The sequence below is a fragment of the Perna viridis genome, chromosome 1, assembly GCF_037379345.1.
Source record: "Perna viridis isolate PV_CMFRI_1.1 ecotype Kerala chromosome 1, ASM3737934v1, whole genome shotgun sequence".
NCBI lineage: Eukaryota > Metazoa > Mollusca > Bivalvia > Mytilida > Mytilidae > Perna > Perna viridis.
In genome coordinates, this window is record NC_142445.1 from 24022756 (window position 1) to 24046656 (window position 23901).

General features: G+C 32.3%; 2 protein-coding genes across 4 annotated transcripts in view; both read right to left on the reverse strand.

Annotated features, from left to right (window-relative positions):
- Nucleotides 1–5081: 5081 nt before the first annotated feature.
- LOC148627879 (uncharacterized) lies at nt 5082–8732 on the reverse strand. 3 transcript variants are annotated; one of them, XM_088581082.1, is made up of 2 exons: nt 5555–8732; nt 5082–5276 (listed from the first exon to the last, which is right to left on the reverse strand). In XM_088581082.1, the coding sequence occupies exon 1, from the start codon at nt 8686–8688 to the stop codon at nt 6766–6768; it is 1923 nt and encodes a 640-aa protein (XP_088437208.1). In that variant the 5' UTR covers nt 8689–8732; the 3' UTR covers nt 5082–5276; nt 5555–6765. The 3 variants fall into 3 exon arrangements, with proteins under 3 accessions (XP_088437208.1, XP_088437189.1, XP_088437199.1); XM_088581063.1 differs by having other exon boundaries at nt 5551–8732; XM_088581073.1 differs by having other exon boundaries at nt 5547–8732.
- A 3277-nt stretch (nt 8733–12009) lies between these two features.
- LOC148627880 (voltage-dependent calcium channel subunit alpha-2/delta-3-like) overlaps nt 12010–23901 on the reverse strand; it is a 149917-nt gene continuing 138025 nt past the window's right edge. The window contains exons 32-36 of the mRNA XM_088581053.1: nt 22910–22989; nt 21237–21477; nt 19402–19520; nt 18591–18676; nt 12010–17074 (exon numbers count right to left, since the gene is read on the reverse strand). Coding sequence (XP_088437179.1) covers nt 16970–17074; nt 18591–18676; nt 19402–19520; nt 21237–21477; nt 22910–22989 — 631 coding nt within the window. The 3' untranslated portion in view covers nt 12010–16969. The remainder of the gene's footprint in view (nt 17075–18590; nt 18677–19401; nt 19521–21236; nt 21478–22909; nt 22990–23901) is intronic.

Here is a 23901-nt window from a genome sequence, read left to right on the forward strand (position 1 = left end):
ACAAAACAAAGGAAGCGAAAAGACTGGGATTTGTATGTGTATACTCAGTTATGGCAAGTGTTTTATTTAAAGAGTAATCAAGGGAATCAAGACCAGACATGGAAAACAGACACACACAACAAGAAACATAAAATATCCAAAATAATACTTACTACATACAAAGAAATTTCGCTAGTGATGATTTCAATATTGTAGCACAAAACCCTGTTCCAGAAGCCTAATTGTAAGAAGTCTAGCGATGTACAAAACGTCTAGGTAGTTACGTCAAGCTCTGACACAACGTATGAGTGATATGAAAACTCCATACGCAGGTGCTGAAGGGATGTTGTCACAGACGAAAAGAAAGTTGACAATACGGAATGAAAAGTCATTGCGTTTGTCGTATAGTTTTCTAAGTGTAGGTCAAAATATGAGGCTGACTTCACAGTGTCTGTAGTATCCTTTATCTCAAGTTCTTTGGGACAGATGCGATGTATCAAATCCCCGAAACTAGGATTGTTTAACGATAATACGTCATCTATATATCGGAAACTGAGATTAAAGGATCCAGCTAAACGATATTCCTTCATTTGGATCAGATCAGCTAAAAAGTCAACCTCATAAGAGTGAAGGTATATGTCAGCATGTTGTGGAGCACAATTTGTTTCCATTGACATGCCAACCGTTTGTTGAAAAAAAGCGACTAACACACTGAACAAATATATTGTCGATAAAAAAATTCCAGTATTTTGACAACATCTTCCTCGGTATATTTGGAAGATCATTTGGAACTATTTTTTACGTTGTATGAATGATCTCTACCAAGAACTAAATATTTGTAGCTAGGTGTATCGTCTGTTTTGTGGTAACAACAATGTATAATGTTTTTGAGTCGGGATTTTAACTGAGTATTGGGAATAAAAGTATAAAGAGTTGAAAAATCATAAGGTTTAATGATATTGTATTCTGATAATAATCTCTCAATTGAGGATTTCCAGAAAATCTTTCTAAATTTTCAGGATCCACATTGAATTAATACCATTGCCGGAGTAGCAAGTGTGGTGGTAGCACTGAAGACCCTCTTTAAAAGCTGTGAGTATAGATGTTAAAAGTTTTGAAAGAAGTTTGGGGGTACATTTTGCAGATATAGATATGTAGCGTAGTTTTAATGGATTCTTGTGAAGTTTAGGAATCCAGTACATAGACGGTAAATCACAATCATCGTCTGTGGTAGAGAGACCAAAAGTGGATAGCACAGATTTATGATTTTCCATTATCTCTTCTTTGGAGAGTATAGTAGCAGTATAGGTCTTACTGCTATTATTTTTTACGTTTAACTCATTGGGTAATCATAAATCTTTCAATTGTTTCATTTTATAAATGCATGTATCACAGATGTGTAGCTAAAATCTTATCACCAATTTTCGACATAATATGGATATAAAATATACCATATTGATAAAAGATGGTCACGAAATACAAAACAAAACAACAACCCCAAGACTGTTTATTTCATTTTTGTACAAGAAGAAAATGCGTCAAAAAAAAAAAACAACAAAAAAAACACGGCTATAAATAATGAAATAACCATTAATAACGTTTGGTAGGATTAAAAGAAAACTTTTTTAGTTCTTGTTGTGTATGTACCTTACAAAGAAATCCACATAATCACGGATAACACCATATTATTCATTGATACCATTAGCCAATGTCTAAATAATTTTTTGCTGTAATGTTAAACAGACTTAGCAAATACTAATACTATACTTATACATGAGAGAAAGCGTAATCTAGGGAACCAAGATTCTAGCGAAAATCAAAAGAATGTAATACAGGGACAAAGATCAGACATGGAAAACAGACATACACAACAAATAACATAAAATAACCAAATCATACATACAAAGTAACAAAAGTAAATGAGCAACTCGAAGCGTCGTACCCATATTTACAAAGTTTAAGATCTAATTTGACTACTACTTCAAGCATTGTTTGTTCATCACTTTCAAACATAGGAAACGTTTAGAGACTTCATTTTTTTACCTTCAGTATCCTTTTTGTCTGTCCTACTATGTCACGATGCAACATAAATAACTTGAATGGTTGTTTACATGTAGCAATATATATATACATATATACCCATTTGATTTCAGGCAGTGCTATTCTTTGTACATAGCAATAAGTAACCCACAGGATACACCCCAACATTGATTATCACAGATCTGTTAATGGTAAATGGATTAAGTAAAAATCAACACCAATCTTATTACTTTTTGGCAATCATACCACATCTTCTGTTTATGTGTAGTTAATATTGCGATCAAACGCTTCTGATTAAGTATACATTGGCGTTTCTTTTTGAGAATTGAAAACGACAACTTTTGTATTGGAGAATAGTAGATTTTACTGCAAACACTTGTCAATTGATTTCCAATACAAAAGTAATTAAATAACACTATAACAATAAAGTTGAAAATGATAGCACTTTCCGTATATCCGCCACACCCTTTATTTCGTGCATTGTAAAGCCAAGTCATCGTTGCTTCTAGCATATAATTGAGTTGATAATTCGACTGTCTTTGTGGATATAAACCATTAAAATCCCCAAAAACACAGTTTTAGTCAATCATTTGCACGATATGAGAGAAGCTGACCTTCAGCTGACTATTCCTATACTTGGTTTATTTTTTGTTTTCGTGCTAACATATATACTCAATATTATTAGACCGGGTTTGCACTCATATGTGGTATTTGTAATTCATGCCGGACTGAGGGGTTTCTTAACGCCCTTGGCTATCATTTGGGGTCTCTTACGGACGGTGTAAAACATCGGAGCGTTTATGCAGTCCCCGAACATAGTCATTCCCGTGAATGTGGGTAATGGTGTATTCCGGGAAATGATAGTAGTCATGTGACCACGTTCATTCATTCAATTCATTAAAGATTTGAAGTCGATCCGTGATCCATCCAATTTGTGATCTGCACGCTTATATTGTACAGCCTACAGCTGAATCTTTGACCCAGCAAAATACTTTTCGGGATAAAATAAAAGTTTCAAGTGCATGTAAGACAGATAGGTAAGTCAACTTACTGGTGCATGCCAGTCAATTGATGAGAAATCTCCAAGGCCGAAACAAAATAAAAATATATTTCCGATCACCGTTCTGAAATTTTGTAGGGTCGGTAGATAGGGATTTATTTTTATTTAAACCTTTTGAAATGAAATAAGTCATTATAGTGACACAAAACTCAGAATACAATGAAAACCAAATATACAAAGATTAGACAACTACATTGTAATAGACTTAGTCCACGGCCAAGTCTCTTGGGATTCGGCGCTAGAGATATTTTTGTTTTGATGGCGGTGGTCTGAGCTCATTTTATCATGATATGCATGCAAGATAAAATACATTGCACATGCAATGTTCTTGAAAATGTTTTATAGCCATAGTGACGTTTTTCTTAGAATATTCAATAGACATTGATTTTGAATTGCACAGTTAGATTTACTGTATATGATTATAGATGTAGAGTAACACCATACATGCACACAGTATAGACATTTATTTTTAATACTTTACAAAAATAATCAAAAATGTTTTTTTACATACATGTTGTTGTATATCAATGCCTGCATTTATTGATTGAGTGTATATTACTCTTTTTATTTTCTTAACTTTGTCAAATATGAATGAATCGCTTTTATGTTAAAAGGATGAATGTTTTGTCTTGTATCAAGACATTAATACTACACACGTAAAAATAAAGTCTTATTAAATTGTGAAGATTTAATGAAATAGAGATTCTAAAGAAAAGTCAATGACAGTGTTTTGAAATACTGAAATGCTGAATGTACATACATGTTACGTTGGTTCTGAAACCTAACGATACTGGCAGTGCCTCTGGATATATTATATACAGCTGCAAAACAAGTATAGAGTTTTTGTCCAAGGAAACATTTTTCAGGCTACAACTATTTTGAAGTTGATTATTGTTAGATACAAAATGTAGTTGGAATATTGATTTTAAAGTGTTAACTGTGAGCCAGTATCGACGGATTTAGTCCTTCATATACCAGTATTGTAATTTTGTTCCAAAAGAAGTTCGAATGTTATCTGTTGAGTACATGTCTGTAAGTGAGAATTTTTTTCCATTTGCAGTTTTATTCTCTTTTGCTAGAATACTGTTTGAACGAGGACTAATGTAAGAACAAAGACTTTATAGATGTAAATTCTTAGCAAATCACATACTACCAAGTTGGTCCTAAGGAAGAGTAATTGACAGGCTTCTTAGGGAATTGGAAATGGAGCATTCCCAAACCCCGAATTAGCCTAAATATATGTATATATTTAATATAATAGTGTCACCGCAAAACATTGTATATTGGTATGGTGCTGACAGCGGCGTCACCGTCGATGACTTTATAGTTATGGTCGATCAATTGTTATGAAATTTTGATATGATGTTACTAACTACTAAAGAAATGCTCTTATTTGATTTTGAGTTTATGGCCTCTACCATTTTAAAATAAAGGCCATCCTGCCAGATACCACACTCTAGGTTTCTGTTATTAAAAAAAAACAGAAAGTCCAGAATTTTTTTCAAGCTAACCTGTATAAAGTGAAATGGCCAATCCTTAACTCGTGGATCGTTATGATGTATCCATCAGCACCATGAAAACTGATTTATTCAACGGGTCATAGTTTGCCTTTCCTCGTTTGTCTATCCCGGACTTGACTTTTTATGAGCAACTCGGTGGGTGTTTATAGAAAAGCAGAGGACGCTTACCCTACCAGTGCACCTGGTCCATGCTCCCAGTTTTTAGTGGAGTCCGAGTTGGTCATTTGCTTCTGTTACTTTGTATGTATGATTTTAGTTACTTTATGTTCTTTGTTGTGTATGTCTGTTTTCCATGTCTGGTCTTTGTCCCTGGATTACATTCTTTTGATTTCCGCTATAACCTTGGTTCCCTTGGTTACTCTTAACATGACATAGCAAGTTCAACACATCCATGCAAATGCACCTTCAAGGAAGAAGCATTTTAATATGTATCTGACTTGTTTTATGGCAATCCATAGTGGAATTTGTTTCCCATTTAGATGTTTAGTAACACATTTTAATGGATATTTATCAACATGTGCATAATTCAATTATTGATATAAATAAATGGAGAAGTTTTCTGGACAATGCAAACGTTCAAAACAAATCGTATGTATATTCAAATTTGCTCTTCGGGCAATACCAGTCTTCGTCCATACTTGCCCCTCGGGCAATGCCAATCTGTGTCCACACTTGTTCTTAAAAAAAACAAATAAAGTAGGTAATCAAACATTGTTATATCCACAACTTAAAGTTTTGGTCTCATAAAGAAGTAATCGTATCACTGTGTCATGTTTCTACACTTATAAGGCAAAACAAAATTGTATGTTTGTTTCCTGCTATCCTACCTACCCTAGTTTTTGTGCCTACCCTAGACATTTTACACTTTTTACACCATTTTTGTTCAAGCACGGTTAAAGTCTAGATTGTTTTCTCAAAATGGTTTTTAAATAAAATAATTTTCCTACCTACCTACTTCATCTTTTCTTTCTGGTGGTGGCATAAAACAAGACTATTATTTTTTTCCCTAACAAAGAGGTTGTTTTCAGTATTATCATTTATCATTTTGCACACAATGTCATAAGATAAAGTTGTGTAAATTTAAATATCTGCTTAAGTAGGTCACAGTTTTTTTATGATATGCTTGTCATGTTTGTCTTTTGAAGTCTTAACAGTCAACGCGAAAAGCTTTTCTTTACTGAATAAGATTTGTTTTAATGCATTCTTTTTCAAATTATTAAGTTGCAGGATTACCAATAAAATTAGGTGAAGTTTTCATGTATTTATTGTTGTATGAGTGTATAATGCTTAATAAATCTCTTTTATCTAAGCTTCAAATTTCACAGTTTGTCAATAACATTATTTTTGTATTATTGTTTTGGAAGTATTAAAAACATATCATCACATTAAAATCTATGCAGTATGTCACACAGTAATATTGGCCACCTTACTAGTTTTTTTGATGATTGTTAAGTGGAAATCTAGTACCAAATATAAATTTATATTTTACATTAAAAATATATAATTTGTTAGTCTACTCTGTGTCTATTAATGTTTTGTTGCAGGGCGAAATTATGGGTGTTCAAATTGTTAAGATTTATGGACATTTTTGCCGTAAATTTTGTCAAAAAACATGGCTAATCATTGAAAAACATTCGACTGTGTACCAAATATTCACTGGCATATTAGTAGTAGTATAAAGATATCATCTTCCATTCGGATAATCTCTATAAATGTTCATCTGCATACCAAATGTAATTTTTAGGGACATACATTCGCAAAGTTGTTGCAAAGCTCAACGATTTTAAGACCATCACCAAAAAATGTGATTGCAATATATAACCCAACTTTAATTACTGGGGTAATATAAAAAATGTAAAATGTACCCACAATAACAAAAGATTACGGCTAATAACAACAGCAATTAAAAAATAGTAAGTCTGATTTCTCCAAAACACTACTACATAACAGATTCATTTTACAAATTAATGTAACTGAGTGCATCATGGTTAGTTACAATACACATAAAAAATTTAAGAAAGAAAGTGAGAATACTAAATTAAACTGTAATTGTTTTTATGATATCAGTACTATCAATGGTGCGTTAACACAACGGAAATGGAATTGATCATAAAGACTTAATTTGATTATATTGCACAATATATACAGTTTAAAGTATGTATGCTTTCAATCAAAATATTTGAATATTTTCACTAATTTTTGTTCCTCCTGCCAGTCATCTGTACGGTCAGAAATCCACAGATACCCACATCCATCCAGATCAATTATCTCTGGTCTATATACGGATTGTTCGTTCAAAAGAATTCTTTCGAAACATCCATTTTCGGATAATACGTAAATGTTTCCACATTGGAAATCTGCAACTAATAATTTTCCATAATTATCGGAACATACTGAAGTAAACTGGGCGTTTGGTTTTTCGAATTTTTCGACGATTTTACCACCTTTGCCAATGACAATGACACTATTTCGTCGACATGTTATAGCTAACTTTCCAGTTTTTGTTTCTGTTATTTTGATATTTCGAGCCTCGACATCTTCTAAGTGAGATTTCAGATCATTATCATCAAATTTAAGTGTAATTTCCCCTAGTTCATTGATTTCATTTAGTGTTGCTTCTTTCTCGTCAAACACAATCAAACATCCATTCCGAAGGAAAGATAAAGGAAAACTACAAACAGGTACGGTATAGACCGTTTCCTCATCTTTGTTCCATTTTCTAACATTGTTTTCTTCATAAACCCAAAGACTACGTCTCTGTTCGTTGTCCCGCTTAACTAGAAATGTAAATCTTTCATCAATTTCATGTTCTGAGACAACCTCTTCATCTGAGTTATGCAGGGTGATTTGCCTTGTTGTCAACGCCCATGCAGTGTTGTTTTCTGATGCAAAAATACCTTTAATCACATAATCTTTTCCGATCTCCTTAAAATTAAAGCCAAATGTAGTTTGTTGCATTGGAATAATAGAAGGTGTTGGAATCGTAAGCTCTGGAACCCTTTTCAAAGTATTATATTTTAAATTTGTAAGTCTTCCAAAAATATTTCGGATCTGGTCTTTGTTGAAACTTTCCTTGTTAAACGTGAAATTTGATATTGTAGACGACTTAATGTCTTCATCACCCGACAAACATTTGTCGACTTGTTGTCCAATACAAAGTGAATGTTCCAAAAAATCACCTTCCGAAAGTTCTGAGTCGGACAAGATATTATTAACAGTTCTTGCTAAAAAACTGAGCGAGAGGAGTTTTGTTTCAGTCTCATTCAGAAATGATTGTATCACTTTGATATCTTTCCGCTGTTCAATGTCAAGCTCATGTAGGTCGTTTTCGGCGATATTATCTATTGTTTTGCACACGATTTCTTTTAAAAGAGTGCTGTGATCTTTTATATCCTGCTTAAGAAGGTCAATGTTTTTACAATATGCTTGCTCTTCTGGTTTTACTTTGTTCAAGGTGCTTTCAAGAGAAGAAATTCTGCTTTTTAAAGTTGACTGTCTTAGAGACAAAGTGTATCGCCTGTCTTTGACCATTTTTGAAAGAGCTGTTTTCTTGTGTTGCCCGTGAATATCTCGAGCACAATCTCTACAAATTGCTAAGTTACATGGTGTACAAAATAAAACAAGTTCCTTTTTGTGAGATTTGCATGTATTCTTGTGGTTTCCAGTGAGCATGCATGTTAACAATTCTTCAGACTGATTTTTCAACGGTTCTAGTCTGTGACCTGTCCAGGACTTAATTTTCCCATGGTATTCGGAACAGGTGGAACATATGTTCATACTGCAATCTAAACATTTTGCAACGGCAATGTTCTCGTCTTTACAAAGACCACATTTAACGTATTCCTTGTTTTTATCACAATGTATCGCATATCTCTGAAGTGGATAGGATTTTAATTCACGTATATCCTTATCAGGAACAAAACACTTTGTTCTGCAAAGAGGACAAACTATAACAAAACTGTCGTCAACAAGTTTTTCAAGGCATGGAGAACAAAACACGTGATAACAATCCAAAAGTCTTGGTTCAGTATAAAATGACAGACAAATAGTACATTTGGAATCACAATCCGATGTTTTCATGAGAGCCATGATTTGCGCTTGACAACAACGAGGAAGTAAATTAAGAGTGACGTAGGCATCACACGTATGACTATAATTATCTCCCTTCGAAAATGATCAAATAATAGTGTATCAATACGGATTTGTTGAAAATATAATCGATATTAAAAAAACATGAAACAATTAGGTATCAGTCATTATTTATCTCCTGGGATGGGCCGAAAAAATGTAAATTTACATTGGACAAAGAGAACTGAGGGTTATGACATATACAATTTGGTGTTGAATTTTTGGTTTTTGTACAAATGTTGATTTTAAATTTGGAAAAAAATCTTGAAACTTGTATCTGATCACAAAATTTAAATTGTTTTTTTTTCTATTAATAGAGTAAAGGTTGAATAGATATTTCACATCAGCATCTGAAAAATGTCATAAAAATCCTAAATTGCATAAACTGTTTTTTATCATTCTACTGCCTAAGTTTAAAATTAATGACATTCGAAGCCTTTCTGAATTTTTAAGGCACTAAAAAATGTCAATTTTACTGTCAAAACTATACGTGAGTGTCAGTATGCAATATATAATTTCATTGGTATGACATATGATTTTTATTTTTTGGTAAAACATGTGGAAATTTTGCGAATATCTAACCAGTAAAAGTGCATAAAGGCTACACAGGAAATGGTTTGATATGCAGACAGTTGTTGGAATTGCAAAGACAATAGAGTGTTTTAATATAAAGAATCTATCTACTTTGATCATGGAATAATTCTATGTCCAGATTGAGGAAAAAATAAGTAATTTTATAGCAGATTGGAGTATAGAATTGTATTTGATACACACAGAGAGGGATTTTATGCAGACTGGAGTAAACAAATGTAAAACATTCTCTGGGTGTGAATTTATATGGACTTAGGTATGACAGTGTGTGATTTTGTGTGCAGACATTGTGTATAAATGGGTAATCAAGGGAACCAAGGTTATAGCGGTAATCAAGAGATTGTAATCCAGTGACAAAGACCAGACATGGAAAACAGATATATACAACAAAGAACATAAAGTAACTAAAATCATACATACAAAATAACAAAAGCAAATGAACAACTCGGACTCCACTAAAAACTGGGAGCATGGACCAGGTGCACCGGTAGGGTAAGCGTCCTCTGCTTTTCTAGAAACATCCGCCGAGTTGCTCATAAATAGTCAAGTCCGAGGACAAACGAGGACAGGAAAGCTATCACCCGTTGAATAAATCAGTTTTCATGGTGCTGATGGATACACCGTAACGATCTACGAGTTCATGATGACGACCATAAAATTTCTGTAGTGATGCCTTCAATCTTGTTGCAACACAATCCCAGAAGCCTTTTTTGTTAGAGTTCTAGCGCGATACAAAAAGTCTGCGTAGTTTCGGCAAGAGTATTTAGCATGAACAGTGAGTGTTATTTTTTTTATGCAGATTGAAGTAAAGAAGTGCATATAACATACATTGTGGGTGACTTTATATCAAGACTGGGGTATAAAAGTGTGTAGGTTACATAGACAGGGGGTAATATTATATGCAGAGTATGAAAATGCATGTAACATACACAGGGAGCAATTTGATATGCATTCTTGGGTTTTAAAATGCATATTGCATACACACGGAGTGATTTTACATGCAGATTGCATGGGGTATAAAAGTGCATATCACATTTTTGTTTGGCATAAATATTAACTGTTTCATATAACCATGAATAATTTTAAAAAATCATGATCCCTTGCAATAAATCAGACAAACCTGTTACCCCCTTCAAAGATTGCTATTTTTTCTATGACCCCTCCCCCTACTTTTTTGCTGACCCATCCATAGATATAAGCAATGAACGGTCCCTTACAAGTGAGTTTTTTAAAAGAAATGTTTGATCCTGATTCCAGTAAAAAATGAAAACAAAATGTCCGCTCATTCCATTTAAGGAAAGCATTTTCAAATCTTAAAATTACCAGCAATTTATTTCTTAATGGAAGGTAGCATTTAATAGTTTTTCCTGTCAAAGCAGGAAACAAACATTCTACTGATAGACATGCTTCATTTTCACACCAACTGATGATTAAGACATCTTAATATTCCTGACCCAGAAAGAATATGTCCACGTTTTAATCATTCTGTTGACAACGAAGTAAATAAAAAATGAATTTGAAAAAGTTGCCAAAACGACCAATATACTATAGTCAATTTAATTTCGAATAACAATAATACAAATGTCTTATAGCCGCTTTTTAGTTTTCTATCACACTGTAGGAACAAACAAAATTTGTCACAGAGTACTTGTTTCGTTTTAACCTTTAGTTTCTATTTATGTCACTTGAGTATATAGGGGCAATTCCTTGATTATACCTGATGTTTTGGGACCAGCTACAGCCTGTCCTGTGGAAGAACAATGGTTGGCCTTTGGCTGACATTATCATTCCGGTGGGATTGTTGTCTCTTTGACATATACACCATACCTATTCTCGTCATATTTCAATTTTTGATATTGCAATATTGTTTATTTCATATGTGTATATCATTCTAAGTGTATATGTAATGTTATTTGTGAACCGAAACCAATTAATTTTGTTGCGTGGGAGCTAATTTTCGTTTACTTCCAGATATTGCTTGGAAAGGAGTAGATTTATGTGTGATTCCATTGAGTAGGTGTTATGTTGCTAGTTTATGAATTCATTTTTCTTGGCTTCGTCCAAATAAAAATTGACTCAGCACCCTGATGCGAGTAACGGTGCCCCTCTCAATTCATAAATTTTGCGGCGGACTGCTTTTATGAATTGCCCGGTTTTGAGAGCTTGCCCAAAACTTGCTAGCCTATAAGTCGTTCTAAGATAATATTTGAGTCAATGCATAATTACGTCAACATTTAAGAAAAACGCATCCATTTTTTTCTTAGTGGTAAATGGAATACAAAAACAAGGAAAGATTCATTCGGTATCTTGATCGATAGTTTTAATAATTTTCAACAACTCAGATGTCAATCAGATGGAATTGAAAATTGGAGGTACACAGTGACATCATCTGGTGCAAGTTTCAACGAATTCTATTCAGTGGTTTCAGTTGAGATGCCCCCGGTAAACGAATGACAAAGTTCATGTATTGCACCAAGAAATCCCGGTTAGAAAGTAAGAATTCCATAATGGCGTCATTAGATGAAAAATGTGTACAAGTTCATTCAGTGGTATTGGAGGAGTGCAGAAACAGGAGACAGACGTAAGGAATTCGTAATCACTTCATACCGCCCGCTCTTACGCCTGGCACGGGGTATAAAAAGGCCAAAGGATTGTGAAACTTTATTAGTCACATATGCAATCGAACAATCATTGACCAAAGATCATTTAATGAGCATTTCATGATTAAACAATGTGAAACTGTGATCAAACAATGATTACATGTTATTAAAACAATAAACATTTAAATCTAACGGGATAATTCCCCATAAACAAATGTGAAACCTGATTATGATAAACATACAATGAATTGATATTTATAAAACCTACAAATACTTTACACTATTTCTGATCTACGAAAGAATATACTTCACCTAAGTGATTAAATATAAAATTTCACTTATCATATTGCGTGCAAGATCATTTCTCATCCTAAGACTGCAAAGAATAGTTAAGTTAGACTATGTTTATTGTGTAACCTCGATGACCTTTCTTTGCAGTCACTCTGTAAAATTTGTAAATAAAGACGTAAGTTTAAACCTTCACATAATATGACAACTAATGTCAGACCGCTGGATTCATATTTAATTTTTTTATTTAGAACATGCATTGACCTGTTATTAATTATAGGTCTCTGGAACATGTAACAAGACGCATAATATAAGGTTTATCATATTAAATAATGTGGATACACATCTAGAACAAACAAGGAACATATAACTAGGCTCTTTAGTGAATAAATATCTACAAACTGAACATCCAAATCAAGTTAATTGTTTCCATTATGCTTTTAACAAATGATAGTAAACTGTAAACTAGATAAAGTAGTTAAGTGTCAGTCCCAGTAAGAATCAGTCACTCGGTGAAACATGGTATGCAAAAAAAAAAAAAATCATTTGAATATTTTCACCATCAGAATCAAGGAAAACAGACAAAATTTTCCACATCATGCTGGACCATTGAGTTACAATTTCATTGAAATGCACTGAAAATGAACATTTCTATTCTCAACTCTGTCTAAAACCTCTTTTTTCTACGATTCTATTGGAAAATTCCTGAGCAAAGCCAATGATGCAGAGATCAAATAATGGTCGTTTCAAATAGCGAAAGAGTAATCAAGGGAACCAAGGTAATGGCGGTAATCAAAAGAATGTAATCCAGGGACGAAAACATCCTTGAGTGAAATTATATTGTCAGATCGGTGGGGTTTAGACATGCATGTTTCTAATTTTTCCCATTTTGTCTGATATCTTTCATAGCTATTATGTATAAATACATTTTATAAAAGTGAGATGTTCCTCGGTTGTTGCTAAATTTCCGTTTTAGCCTTGTTACTGCCAGTTGTTGTAATGACTTTCAATCTTTTTACCACTAACGAATTCCTTTTATATATTTAAATATTTTGTCTAACTTTAGGAACCGTAATTTGTTTTAACGTTTCATTTAAAGCTTTCACGTTTTTAGGAAAACTATATAATTCTTCTTTGCGGTCAGTTTAGAGGTAAGCAAACATTATTCATAGCAATGTGAATAAAATGAGAATGGGACATCATTAAAGAAAATAAATCAAAAGACAGTCAACTGAACTATTTCATAGTTTGTAGAGCAATGCAGATTCTTTGGGAAATAGATGATGATAATAATGAAAGCAAATTATTCAGATAAATGTTACCTTAAAGATGAATTATCATTGATGAGCCGAAGCTATGTTACCCATATTAGCTTATTTCGTGATCAGACATCCTTTTCTTAATTATAAAGCATGGATCAAAACATCTTAACAGTAAATGCAAAATAAGTCATAATCAAAACTTGACCTGTATTTCTCTGTCCAAAACATGCCTTAAAGGTGTAAAGAACTTGTCAAGCATATCTTTAAATTACATCTAGAACCTAAAATGTGGATTGACATGTAAATCTATAAACCCCTGATTTGACAATAGGGGTGTAAAAATAATGGAATTCTCCAGTCATTTAGTTCTTAGTGTTACAAAAGTTCTGATCAGAATTTTTTTCGTATGTCGATAGGCTGTAACTGTGTATTTAAATATATATGAAGAAATATAACTCAAAACTAGACACTTCATACAGATTTAACCCATAAAGAATGCATCAATGATTAGAAATCAGAAGAGGCGCAGACCTTAGAGGAACGCAAGACTAAAACTTTGGAAAGGAATGTCATGATCATGAGAAATGGGTGTTGACTCAAAGCATCAAAATAATTTTGCGCATTGCTCAACAGTTTTAACATACTTTGCCAATTTAAGGGGAGAGTGCATGGTGGCTAAATCTGAATCTGCTTAATATGAAGCATTTTTTTCAAAGGCTTCTGTTATAAACATTCCTGAATTTGAATTGATGTTACAAAAATCCTGAGCCACAAAGAAGTCCGAAAAGAATGATACATCCATGTTGATATGAAAATGATATGAAACAAATAGTACATATAAGGATTATATGAATATTCTTAACACATAGAAACTAACCCCATGATGTTATGTGAACTAACTGTATATGTTTACGTTACTGCAAAATGGTAACTACATCTTTAACACAACAAAATATACTGGATAAACAAAGTGATTGTCAAATTTGAAAAAAAAGCTGAACATCTGCTTAGAGTCCACTTATCTACTTTATGGCAAATCCTTGCAATCTTGCCATGTCTGGCTTGTTAAGTCCAATTTACTCCGCTTTTTACCATAATCACGTGATTGTATAAATGTGAGTGATTTTTAAAAACTTTTACCTACATTTCCTTAATAAACTTAACATAAATATTCAGTGCCACTCTCCCTTCACAGGTTCAAGTCCGTTTGCTTATGATCTAACCGTCTCTTAAATGAGGTAGCGTTGAGGTCCATGTGCAAACATTAAGAGTTGATCACTTATATGGTTGCAATTAAAATCCAAAATCAGTTTCTGCATTTAATCAGCCAGGAGGTCCCTAAATATATTTATGTATGTATTTATGTGATTTTGTCAAATAGAGAGAAGAGCAATATTTAAGATTTATTCTTTACAAGATTAAAATATCAGAAAATTTTTAAGTCACGAATGTTTTAATTGAATTTTGTCAATAAACTAAGCGGAAATCGAGCAATTTTGGAAAGGGGGTTTCAAGCTCAATTTTGCACTTATTTTGCACGAAATTAACAAAGTTTTGCAAAATATATACATATAAAGTAAGGGGTTCCAACCTCTTGACTCCCCCCCCTCCGGATATGCCCCTGTCAAATTAGTGACAAATGCACCCTCCCCCCAAATTTTTAATTCATATACATGTAACATCCATTTAAAACTTTTAATATTGTTCAGATTCACATAACTGGCAGGACACAAAAAAGGGAAAAAAAACCCTGTTTTTGATAAATATTCTATAAGGTGTTGATGAGACCAACACCTACTACTATATATTTAGTAACATATTGGCATAATAATAATATGGTACTCTAAAATATCTAACTACTATGTTTTTAAAATGTTAACTAATGGTATGATTATGAGTAGCAACTGTTGGAACATGAACTAATTCTTACAAATATGACTAACCCTGATGTTAGTATGCCTAATATTTAGCAGTTTTAAATTAGTACCACTTGTTTTCATTAGCATTGCCAACTTTTGGTCTAGAAAGGTTACAGCCTTCTAATATTTTGTGCTATTTTATTATATCTGATGAAAACTTAAAAACTTTTAAATGTAATATTTGGTTCGAGTATTATCTGTGGCGTGACTAAACAAAGACATGTATATTTATCTGCTTCACTCAACAAATTATATTCAGAGTCATTGAGCTATATTTGGGGGCTGCCTTTACAAAGCTATGAAACCACATTATGAAAAAGTCTTGGTCTTGACCATTTTTCACACCATTGGTGAACAATCTATCTTTATCAAATAATTTTTCCAGCTAACATAAAAACAGATATGCCATGCTACTAAAATGCTAAGAAATATATAATGCCAAATCATAACCATGAAGTTGCACAAATTGTCGTGCTTTGTATACCCCCACATGTACAAGAAGTTGATAGTGCCAATTGGATAGCAATCAAATTTTGTTTCTAACTATGGCTTATATATATATATATATCAAATTTAAAATCAATCCATCAATTAGAACAAAGATAATTTCAACAGAATGAGCAACGGACAAGGTGATTCCAATATACCACCAACCCGCCCCCTCCCCTTGAATGGGGTATAATAAAAATGTTAATGAAAAAGTTTAAGAAAATGTTGTGTTTTTTTTGGTTTTTTTTTGAGAAAACAAATCATCTCAACCGAAAGAATCATTTATTATAACTTTAACCTTTATCTTAGGTAAAGATCTTAGCAAGGGAACTACTGTCAAAGTACTTTAATTCGTCGATACCAATTTTTCCCGGATTAGGGAAGAAACACAATTTTGTGGATTCTTGAATTCGTGCTTTTGAGGTTTTCAGTATACACTTCAATGGAAATCTTTTCGTTGGGAACCTAATTTCATGGTTTGGCCTTCCAACGAAAACCACGAAATATTGGTATCCCACGAACAATGGTTCTTTCACAGTACTCAAGAAACAATATACAAATGCAATTATCAATCTTCTATGTTGTAGAGACCACATGTGTACCTATTGAAGCAAGATACATTTTGTAATCCATACAATTTGGCTTGGTTTTGTTTTTGTAGTTCTTCTCTTCACTTTCTCTTTACTTTTGTGCAAGTATTTACTTTGTGAACGTTCCTCAAATTGTATGAAAAATACATAAGAGAAAAATGTTTATGATAGCTTCATTTTGATTTTACAAGTCTTAACATGAAAATAAAAAAATAGTCACAACTTAAACTGCTGCAAACTTTTCAAGTTTACAGTATAAAGCAGATTAAGTATTTGAAGATGAAAACATGTGACAAAACCGAAGCTAAAAGGTAAAAATAATGATTAAAGGCATTTAGTTTTTCCTGCATAAAAGAACAGCACACTAAAACAAACAATTCACTCTACAATATATACAGATTGGTAATAGTCTGAATTGAGCAAATGACAAAGAACAATAGTGCATGTCCAAAAATAGGCACTTTCCATAAAATCACATGACCTGGCTACTAAGGCAGCAGTAATTATAAGATTGATTTTTGATTGGCTAAAACACATAACAAACAAGTCACTAGGAGTAAAGGGATGGAACTGGATTTTTTTGCTACTCCACTTTCTGTCTGTGGTTCCTATAAGAAAAAAAAAATAAGTCAGAAATAAACCCTGGAAATAAATACCTTTGAAAACTGACATTTTTTGTAAATGCTACAAGTTACTTTTAATCTATTGTTGTTATCATATTGTTCCCATAAGTGGTCTGTCAGACCACTTATATTTGAAAGGTGATAAAAATGGGGGTTGCAGGAGAGTAATCAAGGGGACCAAGGTTATAGAGGTAATCAAAAGAATGTAATCCAGGGGTAAAGACCAGACATGGAAAACATACACAACAAAGAACATAAAGTAACTAAAATCATACATACAAAGTAACAAAAGTAAACAAGTAGCTCAAATTGCAGAGTATCATTTGCCAATGTTTACACAATATAAAAAAAAAATTTTCCGACAAGACATGAATTTGCACATGCTGTCCTGCTAGTCATATAACTTTAACAAGAAGTTGATATCGGACAGCACCCAAAATCACTTACAACCTACGCCTCATCTATACAAAGCCCAACACCAATTTTGAAACCAATCCATTGTTTAAATCATTCTATTTAGTGAACAAATAGCTTCACCGAGTGCAACATGGTATGACCACAGCCATTTGAACTTTGTTCACTTGGGGCAAGTGTGGACACAATATCAGTGATTTACACACTAAACAGGGACTTACAGTTCATTATGGACACAAGAACTCATTTGAACACAATAGTGTGCAATATTTAGAAATTCAACTTAATTTAAGTATATAGGCCTGCTTAAGGGTGCATTTGGACCTTGTTATCTTAAAAACAGAAAATGATAGGGTAAATATGGTAAGCATTCTTCTTAAAGCTCTTGTATTTAGGCAGGGATTTTTTTTATATGACTCCCAATATTTTTTTTCAAAACATGCCAAAAATAAAGTTATTTTCTGGTAAAAAAAATGACGAAGTCTGGTCCCTGATGTTAACTGTATGCAATAATGTAATGTTAAATCTTATTGGTGACTTTTTACAACTTCCTTTTAGGTACTGCTCTCTAAGTTTAATTTTTAAGTAATTTTCAAGATTCTAAATGGTGTTTCTAATATGCCCATTGGTAGGATTAGGGGTAAATCTGACTGCTTCTGAATCCCCTAGAGGTTTGGTGGTAGCACTCTTGCCTCCAGTGTGGAAGGGCACGAGTTTAAATCCTATTTGAGTCATACCAAAGACTTTAAAACTGCTTTTCGTTGCTTAGAAACAATTGGTTGGATAGGAATAATTTCATGAAAAATTTAACAATCTCCCACTTACAAAACCAAAGATATATCAGTGGAAAATTAAGCCGTATTCATATTAATTACCCAATCTTATCTGAATTGTAATAATTTACTTCAATAATTGTCACAAAAACAAAAAAATTGGTAAACCTCATGCTTTGAGAAAACTTTGAGAGGAAAATCTCCTGGTTTAGAATTTCAAAGGTTAACATCTATGCCTGTTCAATAAGTAAAACATTCAATACATGTTAAACCACAATCAATTTATCAATCATACTGAGAGTTTCTATACCTACCAATGGATGACTGTCTTTACAAGTTCCTAAAATTCTAATCCTTGCAGTTTTATTTAAAATCATTTCACATTCTGTTTTTTCATCATCTAAGGCATTGTTAAGGATATTATTTCTTGGGAAGAATTTAATCCTTCATGTATTCATATATGCTACAAGAAAGAAAATGTAGCAAAGAAAATTAAATTAACCTTTCTTTATATAGAGGTCAAAAGGTTTTTGTTGGAATCCCCAAAATGGCAAAAACCATTACATAAGCTTTTTTCAGCAAAATTTTCAGGAATTGCTTGTTTTTAAAAAAGTTTTCTCTCTCAAACTTTTGTAATTAAACTTATACATGCCACATGGTGAATACTACCGAGTATGTGTGTAAGTGATTTTTACGGTATATAATACAACTTTTCTAATACATAATGTTTAATAACTTTATTTAATATGAATTTGATGTTCATTCACGCTACTGAAATGAATGAAAACAGCTGATACACATCGGAATGTTATGTGTGTGTGTTTACATGATTAAGGTGGGCAGTAATTTAGACACACACAAGCCACGCCCAATTAGTCACGTGCTGCTTATATGGCAATAGAAAATCAACCACAGTTGTGGTCTCAAAGCCTGTCAAGGATGTCATTTTGAATTATATATTTATTTTAAATCAGCCAGGCTATGATGTATCTATTGCCTAATCAAAGTTAAAAGGCTATTAAAAAAAAGTCTTACTATATTTTTTTAAGCTTCAGGCAAAGGTGGGTCTAAAAAGGAATTTAATCGTTTGTCCTAAGAATTTTTTGACATAATAATGAAGGATACAATGCTGTTCTATATCTAAATTAGGAGGTTGTGCTGAAAAAAAACATCCACATCTGTATCTGGCAGCTATAGATAAGAACATCAGATTTGTATTTTCTATCCACTGAACACTATAATCCCTGTAATGATTAAAACAGATGTAAGCAGGAAAAATAGCAACATATGTTTCCATTTTTAGGACCAGTAAGTTAAGAATATGTTTTTTTTCGTGCTTTTGAAAATACATAAAATTATATGTTATAAAAAAATCACATGAAAACCATACTCTTTTCATACATAAATTCCTATCGATAAGATATAATTACCATATAATTTTCTTAAATATTTTTACTATGTTTTTAATAAATTGAATCTTAAGTCAGAAACATGTGTTTCATATGTTTTCAGGTGTTTACAAAGCATATGTAAAGCAGATATTGTAATTTATACTTTGTATATTATTGTAAAAAAATATCAATAAACATGTATCACAGTCAAAAGTGCACAGTTATGATAATCATTTGCTGCTGGATCCATATAATAATCATCGTATGACAATCACATAATAAGTTACAAATGATAGCCATATGATTATCATATGTCAATATCATGGAAGTCTTAATATTTTATTTCCATGGTAAATATTGGCTTGATAACATATGATTATCATATATTTGTGAAAAAAAAGATTATCAAATGTTAATCATACAATAATCATAGGTGAAGTGAAACATATGTTAATCATATCATGCTCAATTGATATACTGCTATATTCATATGAAGTACTTAATCAGATTCTCATATGTAGCACTTTTAGCTGTGTAGGTCAACAAAGTGGTTAAACTTTATTGCTGTCCAACATTGCATTTGATAGAAAATCCTTTCAGATTTTGCTCTCACAATTTACACACAATAATAGGTTCTATAAAAACAATAAGATATATGGAGATTGCAATTCTAATTTCAGTATCAAAATACAGAAAAACTTTCTACACGATCTAACAATTAAATTCTGACATTGGTTAGCTTCTTTTAGCCTTTTATCATGCATGTACACATAATGAACAAGATGAAAAGTGCTGTAAAACCTTTGAACTATTTTCACTTGAATCTCTGAACCAAGTCGGGACTGTAATGCTGTATTAACTTAGAAGGGTTATCCCTTTTTAATAGTGAGTAATATTGTTAACTTCAGGGAAAAAAGTTTGCTTTCCTTCGATTGAATGACCGTTACCTAATAAAATGTATGAGGTCATTTACTCGACAATGAAGAGATTGAAACTTTCTATCAATTCATAGCTATTTAAATATGTGTCAGACAGAAATTTATTAAATGTCTTTGTCCATTGTCTAGTAAATCACCTAGGGGAGTAAAGGTCACCTAATCAAGGGAAGACCACCTCTATTTCATGAATTTAACTATATTACTCACTGTTATAGTTGACTTTGCAACTGAATTATCAATCTTTCTTATATTTCAAAGGAGGGTTTGTTTTTAGTTCTTCCTTTCCACTCCTACATGTTTTTGGTTCTTCCTTTCCACTGCTACATGTTTTTTTGTCCTTTTGGTGATAGAGTATTGTAACTTCATTGACTACTTTTATGCACAATACACCAATAGCTTACTCCTATTCTGTCATATATCTGTGTCAAACAATTACTTTATACAATATGTAATGAAGCTAAATGGAGCTGGCAATTTACTGGGATACCTTCTCCATGATAAGGACAAGACAGTGATCCCCCCTTACATCTTTTTATTGAAAAATGCTGCTGGTGTTATCTCTTTGGTATTTTTCACACATGAATTTTTTACTATTTTCCTATTGGTACAAAGAAAGACAGAGACAGCTTACCTTTCACATTGACTTCTACAAAGACTTAATTCTTGTTCTTTGCAGTATGAACAGTCAGAGGTTTTATCTGTATATGGCTTCCTTGTATAATCCTTTAGTTTGTTAAAGTTAGCCATATAGCGAGTATGACTTGTAGCACATGGTTTTATTCCACTGTCTTTACACAGGAGAAAATGTGATAGCAAAAATTTCTGATGGTATTCATCCACATCAGAGTATAAATCAAACTGAAAGCATTTATCTAAAAAGAAAATAAAGAAGCATGAAGAAATGAACGATCCAAAAGTCACAATTCAAATTACATAAAATGTAGAAAATGGATTCTGGCTATACTGTACAGCACCTGAACTGATCCATGCAACCATAATTAGGATCTATTACCAATCACCTATCAGTCAAACCAATCCTTAAAACTGGTGATTGGTTATTTAAAAAAAAAAAAATTTACATTGAGATTATGGGAAAACAATTGACTTCAACAGTGCTTGAGCCAAATCGCCATAAAATGTTTAGGGTAGGCACAGAAAACTATGGTAGTTATGGTAGCAAGAAACAGACATATTTTTTTGGCATACATTATATAGGGTTGAGACATAAAATTAATTACTTTTCTTATATATTTGTTTTTTTTTTTTTCATGAAATAAAAAATGAAAATATAATATCTAACAATTGCATTATACTAAATTTGTTCCAACGAAAAAAAAATTTACATAAATTGATCACTTGCTATTTAACATAACAAAACTATAATCAGGGTCCGGTTTCAAAAAGAATCTTAAATTGAGATTTTTCCCAAATACTTCCTCAATTCAAATTCCAACCACTCAAATCACTTGAAATTGAAGAAGGAAATACTCATTGACAAGGATTTGACAAAAATCTCAACCCAGGCCTGATTGTTCACCAGTCACTGGTTTTCGATTAAATTTAGTGATCAGTCAACAATCAGTCATTGATCTATCAAATAAATGCATGGATAAGATCAGGTTCTGCAAATACTTGTTTTAGGAGGACTTTTTTGGTAACTTTTTTGTCAATACATGACGGTGAGAAATAAAAAAATATTCCCGAGGTCATAGATGCTGAATACAACAGTCTAGAAATCCTAATTTCTACAAAACATTACCAGTAGATCATTCATTGATAAAAAACATGAACTCTCATTAAAATATGAACTTCTTTTTATCAGAAAATTATATCTTTGAAACATTATATCTAGAAACAATTCTATGATTAAAAATGTATGAAACAAATACTAACCATAATATCCCATACAAATTTACAAAAGAAATATGCAAAATTATTGTAATTGAGCAAAATTTGAGTTTACTCATACAGAGAGACTCAAAATGGTGAAAAACGCTTACACAGATCTCTGCCCCTTAAGTGCAAGTGTTTTTAAACAATATTTTTTTACTAAAGGATGCTTTCTGTATTTAAATAGACTATTTACTTGATCTCTGCATCACTGGATTTGCTCAGAAATTTATCAACAGAATCTTAGAAAATCTTATTATGTCTTATCTGTTTTCCATGATTCTGATGGTGCAAATAGTCAAATTATATTATCAAAATGATGTTTTTTTTCCATACCATGTTTCACCGACTGCCTGATTCTTAAAGGGACTAAAACTTAATAAAATAACAGGGTCAATATTAAGGAATACTTACTATCTGTACCTGTATATTGACCAGACATGGCATCAACATTTTTATTTTCCTGTGAAAACCAGCTATACTCAAATAAAAACCTGCAATACAATAATTTTACAGGGAATAAAACATAGCATAAATGTATTCATCCCCAGATATCTATATCAGCATAAGGGTATGTGGGTCGAGGGTGATAAATAAAAAACAACACAGTTCTTGCAACTTTTTCATACAATCTATAAGAGTAATCAAGGGAACCAAGGTTATAGCGGTAATCAAAAGAATGTAATCCAGGGACAAAGACCAGACATGGAAAACAGACATACACAACAAAGAACGTAAAGTAACTAAAATAATACATACAAAGTAACAAAAGCAAATAAGCAACTCGGACTCCAGCTTTTCTAGAAACACCCGCTGACTCAAGACTGGGGTAGACAAACGAGGAAAGAAAAACTATGACCCCTTAAATAAATCAGTTATAATAAAGGTGCACCAACCAATTGAAAAATTAAGACTAGTTATGTGGTTAATAATTGTTTCTGAATCAGAAATTAAAAGTGAATCTGAGGGTTTTTGATATGCACCAATCACCTCCTGTGTGGTATTTATGAAGACTAATACTTAAATGTTCTCAAACTCATCAGAACTTTAAATTGTTTATTGTTGCATTCACAGGGAATTTTATTCTATCAAATTATAGTTTATACTCAACACAAGGCTACTACCATTAGATATCACGTTGATTTTGGGGATATTTTTAGCAACCAATCAGGATTAAGATCTTTGGGCTCATTATTACCATTATTTTAAGATTACAAGATTATTTCTTGTGTTGGAAATTCTCTAGTTGTTTTTGAATATGAAACAGCATCCATTGTTGTGTATTATAGAATAAACATGCTGTAATTAAAATATGTGACTTTTTTTTCTCTCGTTGGAATAGCAAATTGCAATTATCAAAGCTTGCCTTTGCTTAATGGGTGTTCGAACTACCAACTCTCAGAATG

Bases quoted from the DNA above. Each gene is read 5' to 3' on its own strand.
- LOC148627879 (XM_088581082.1), bottom strand. From the start codon at position 8,688: ATGGCTCTCATGAAAACATCGGATTGTGATTCCAAATGTACTATTTGT.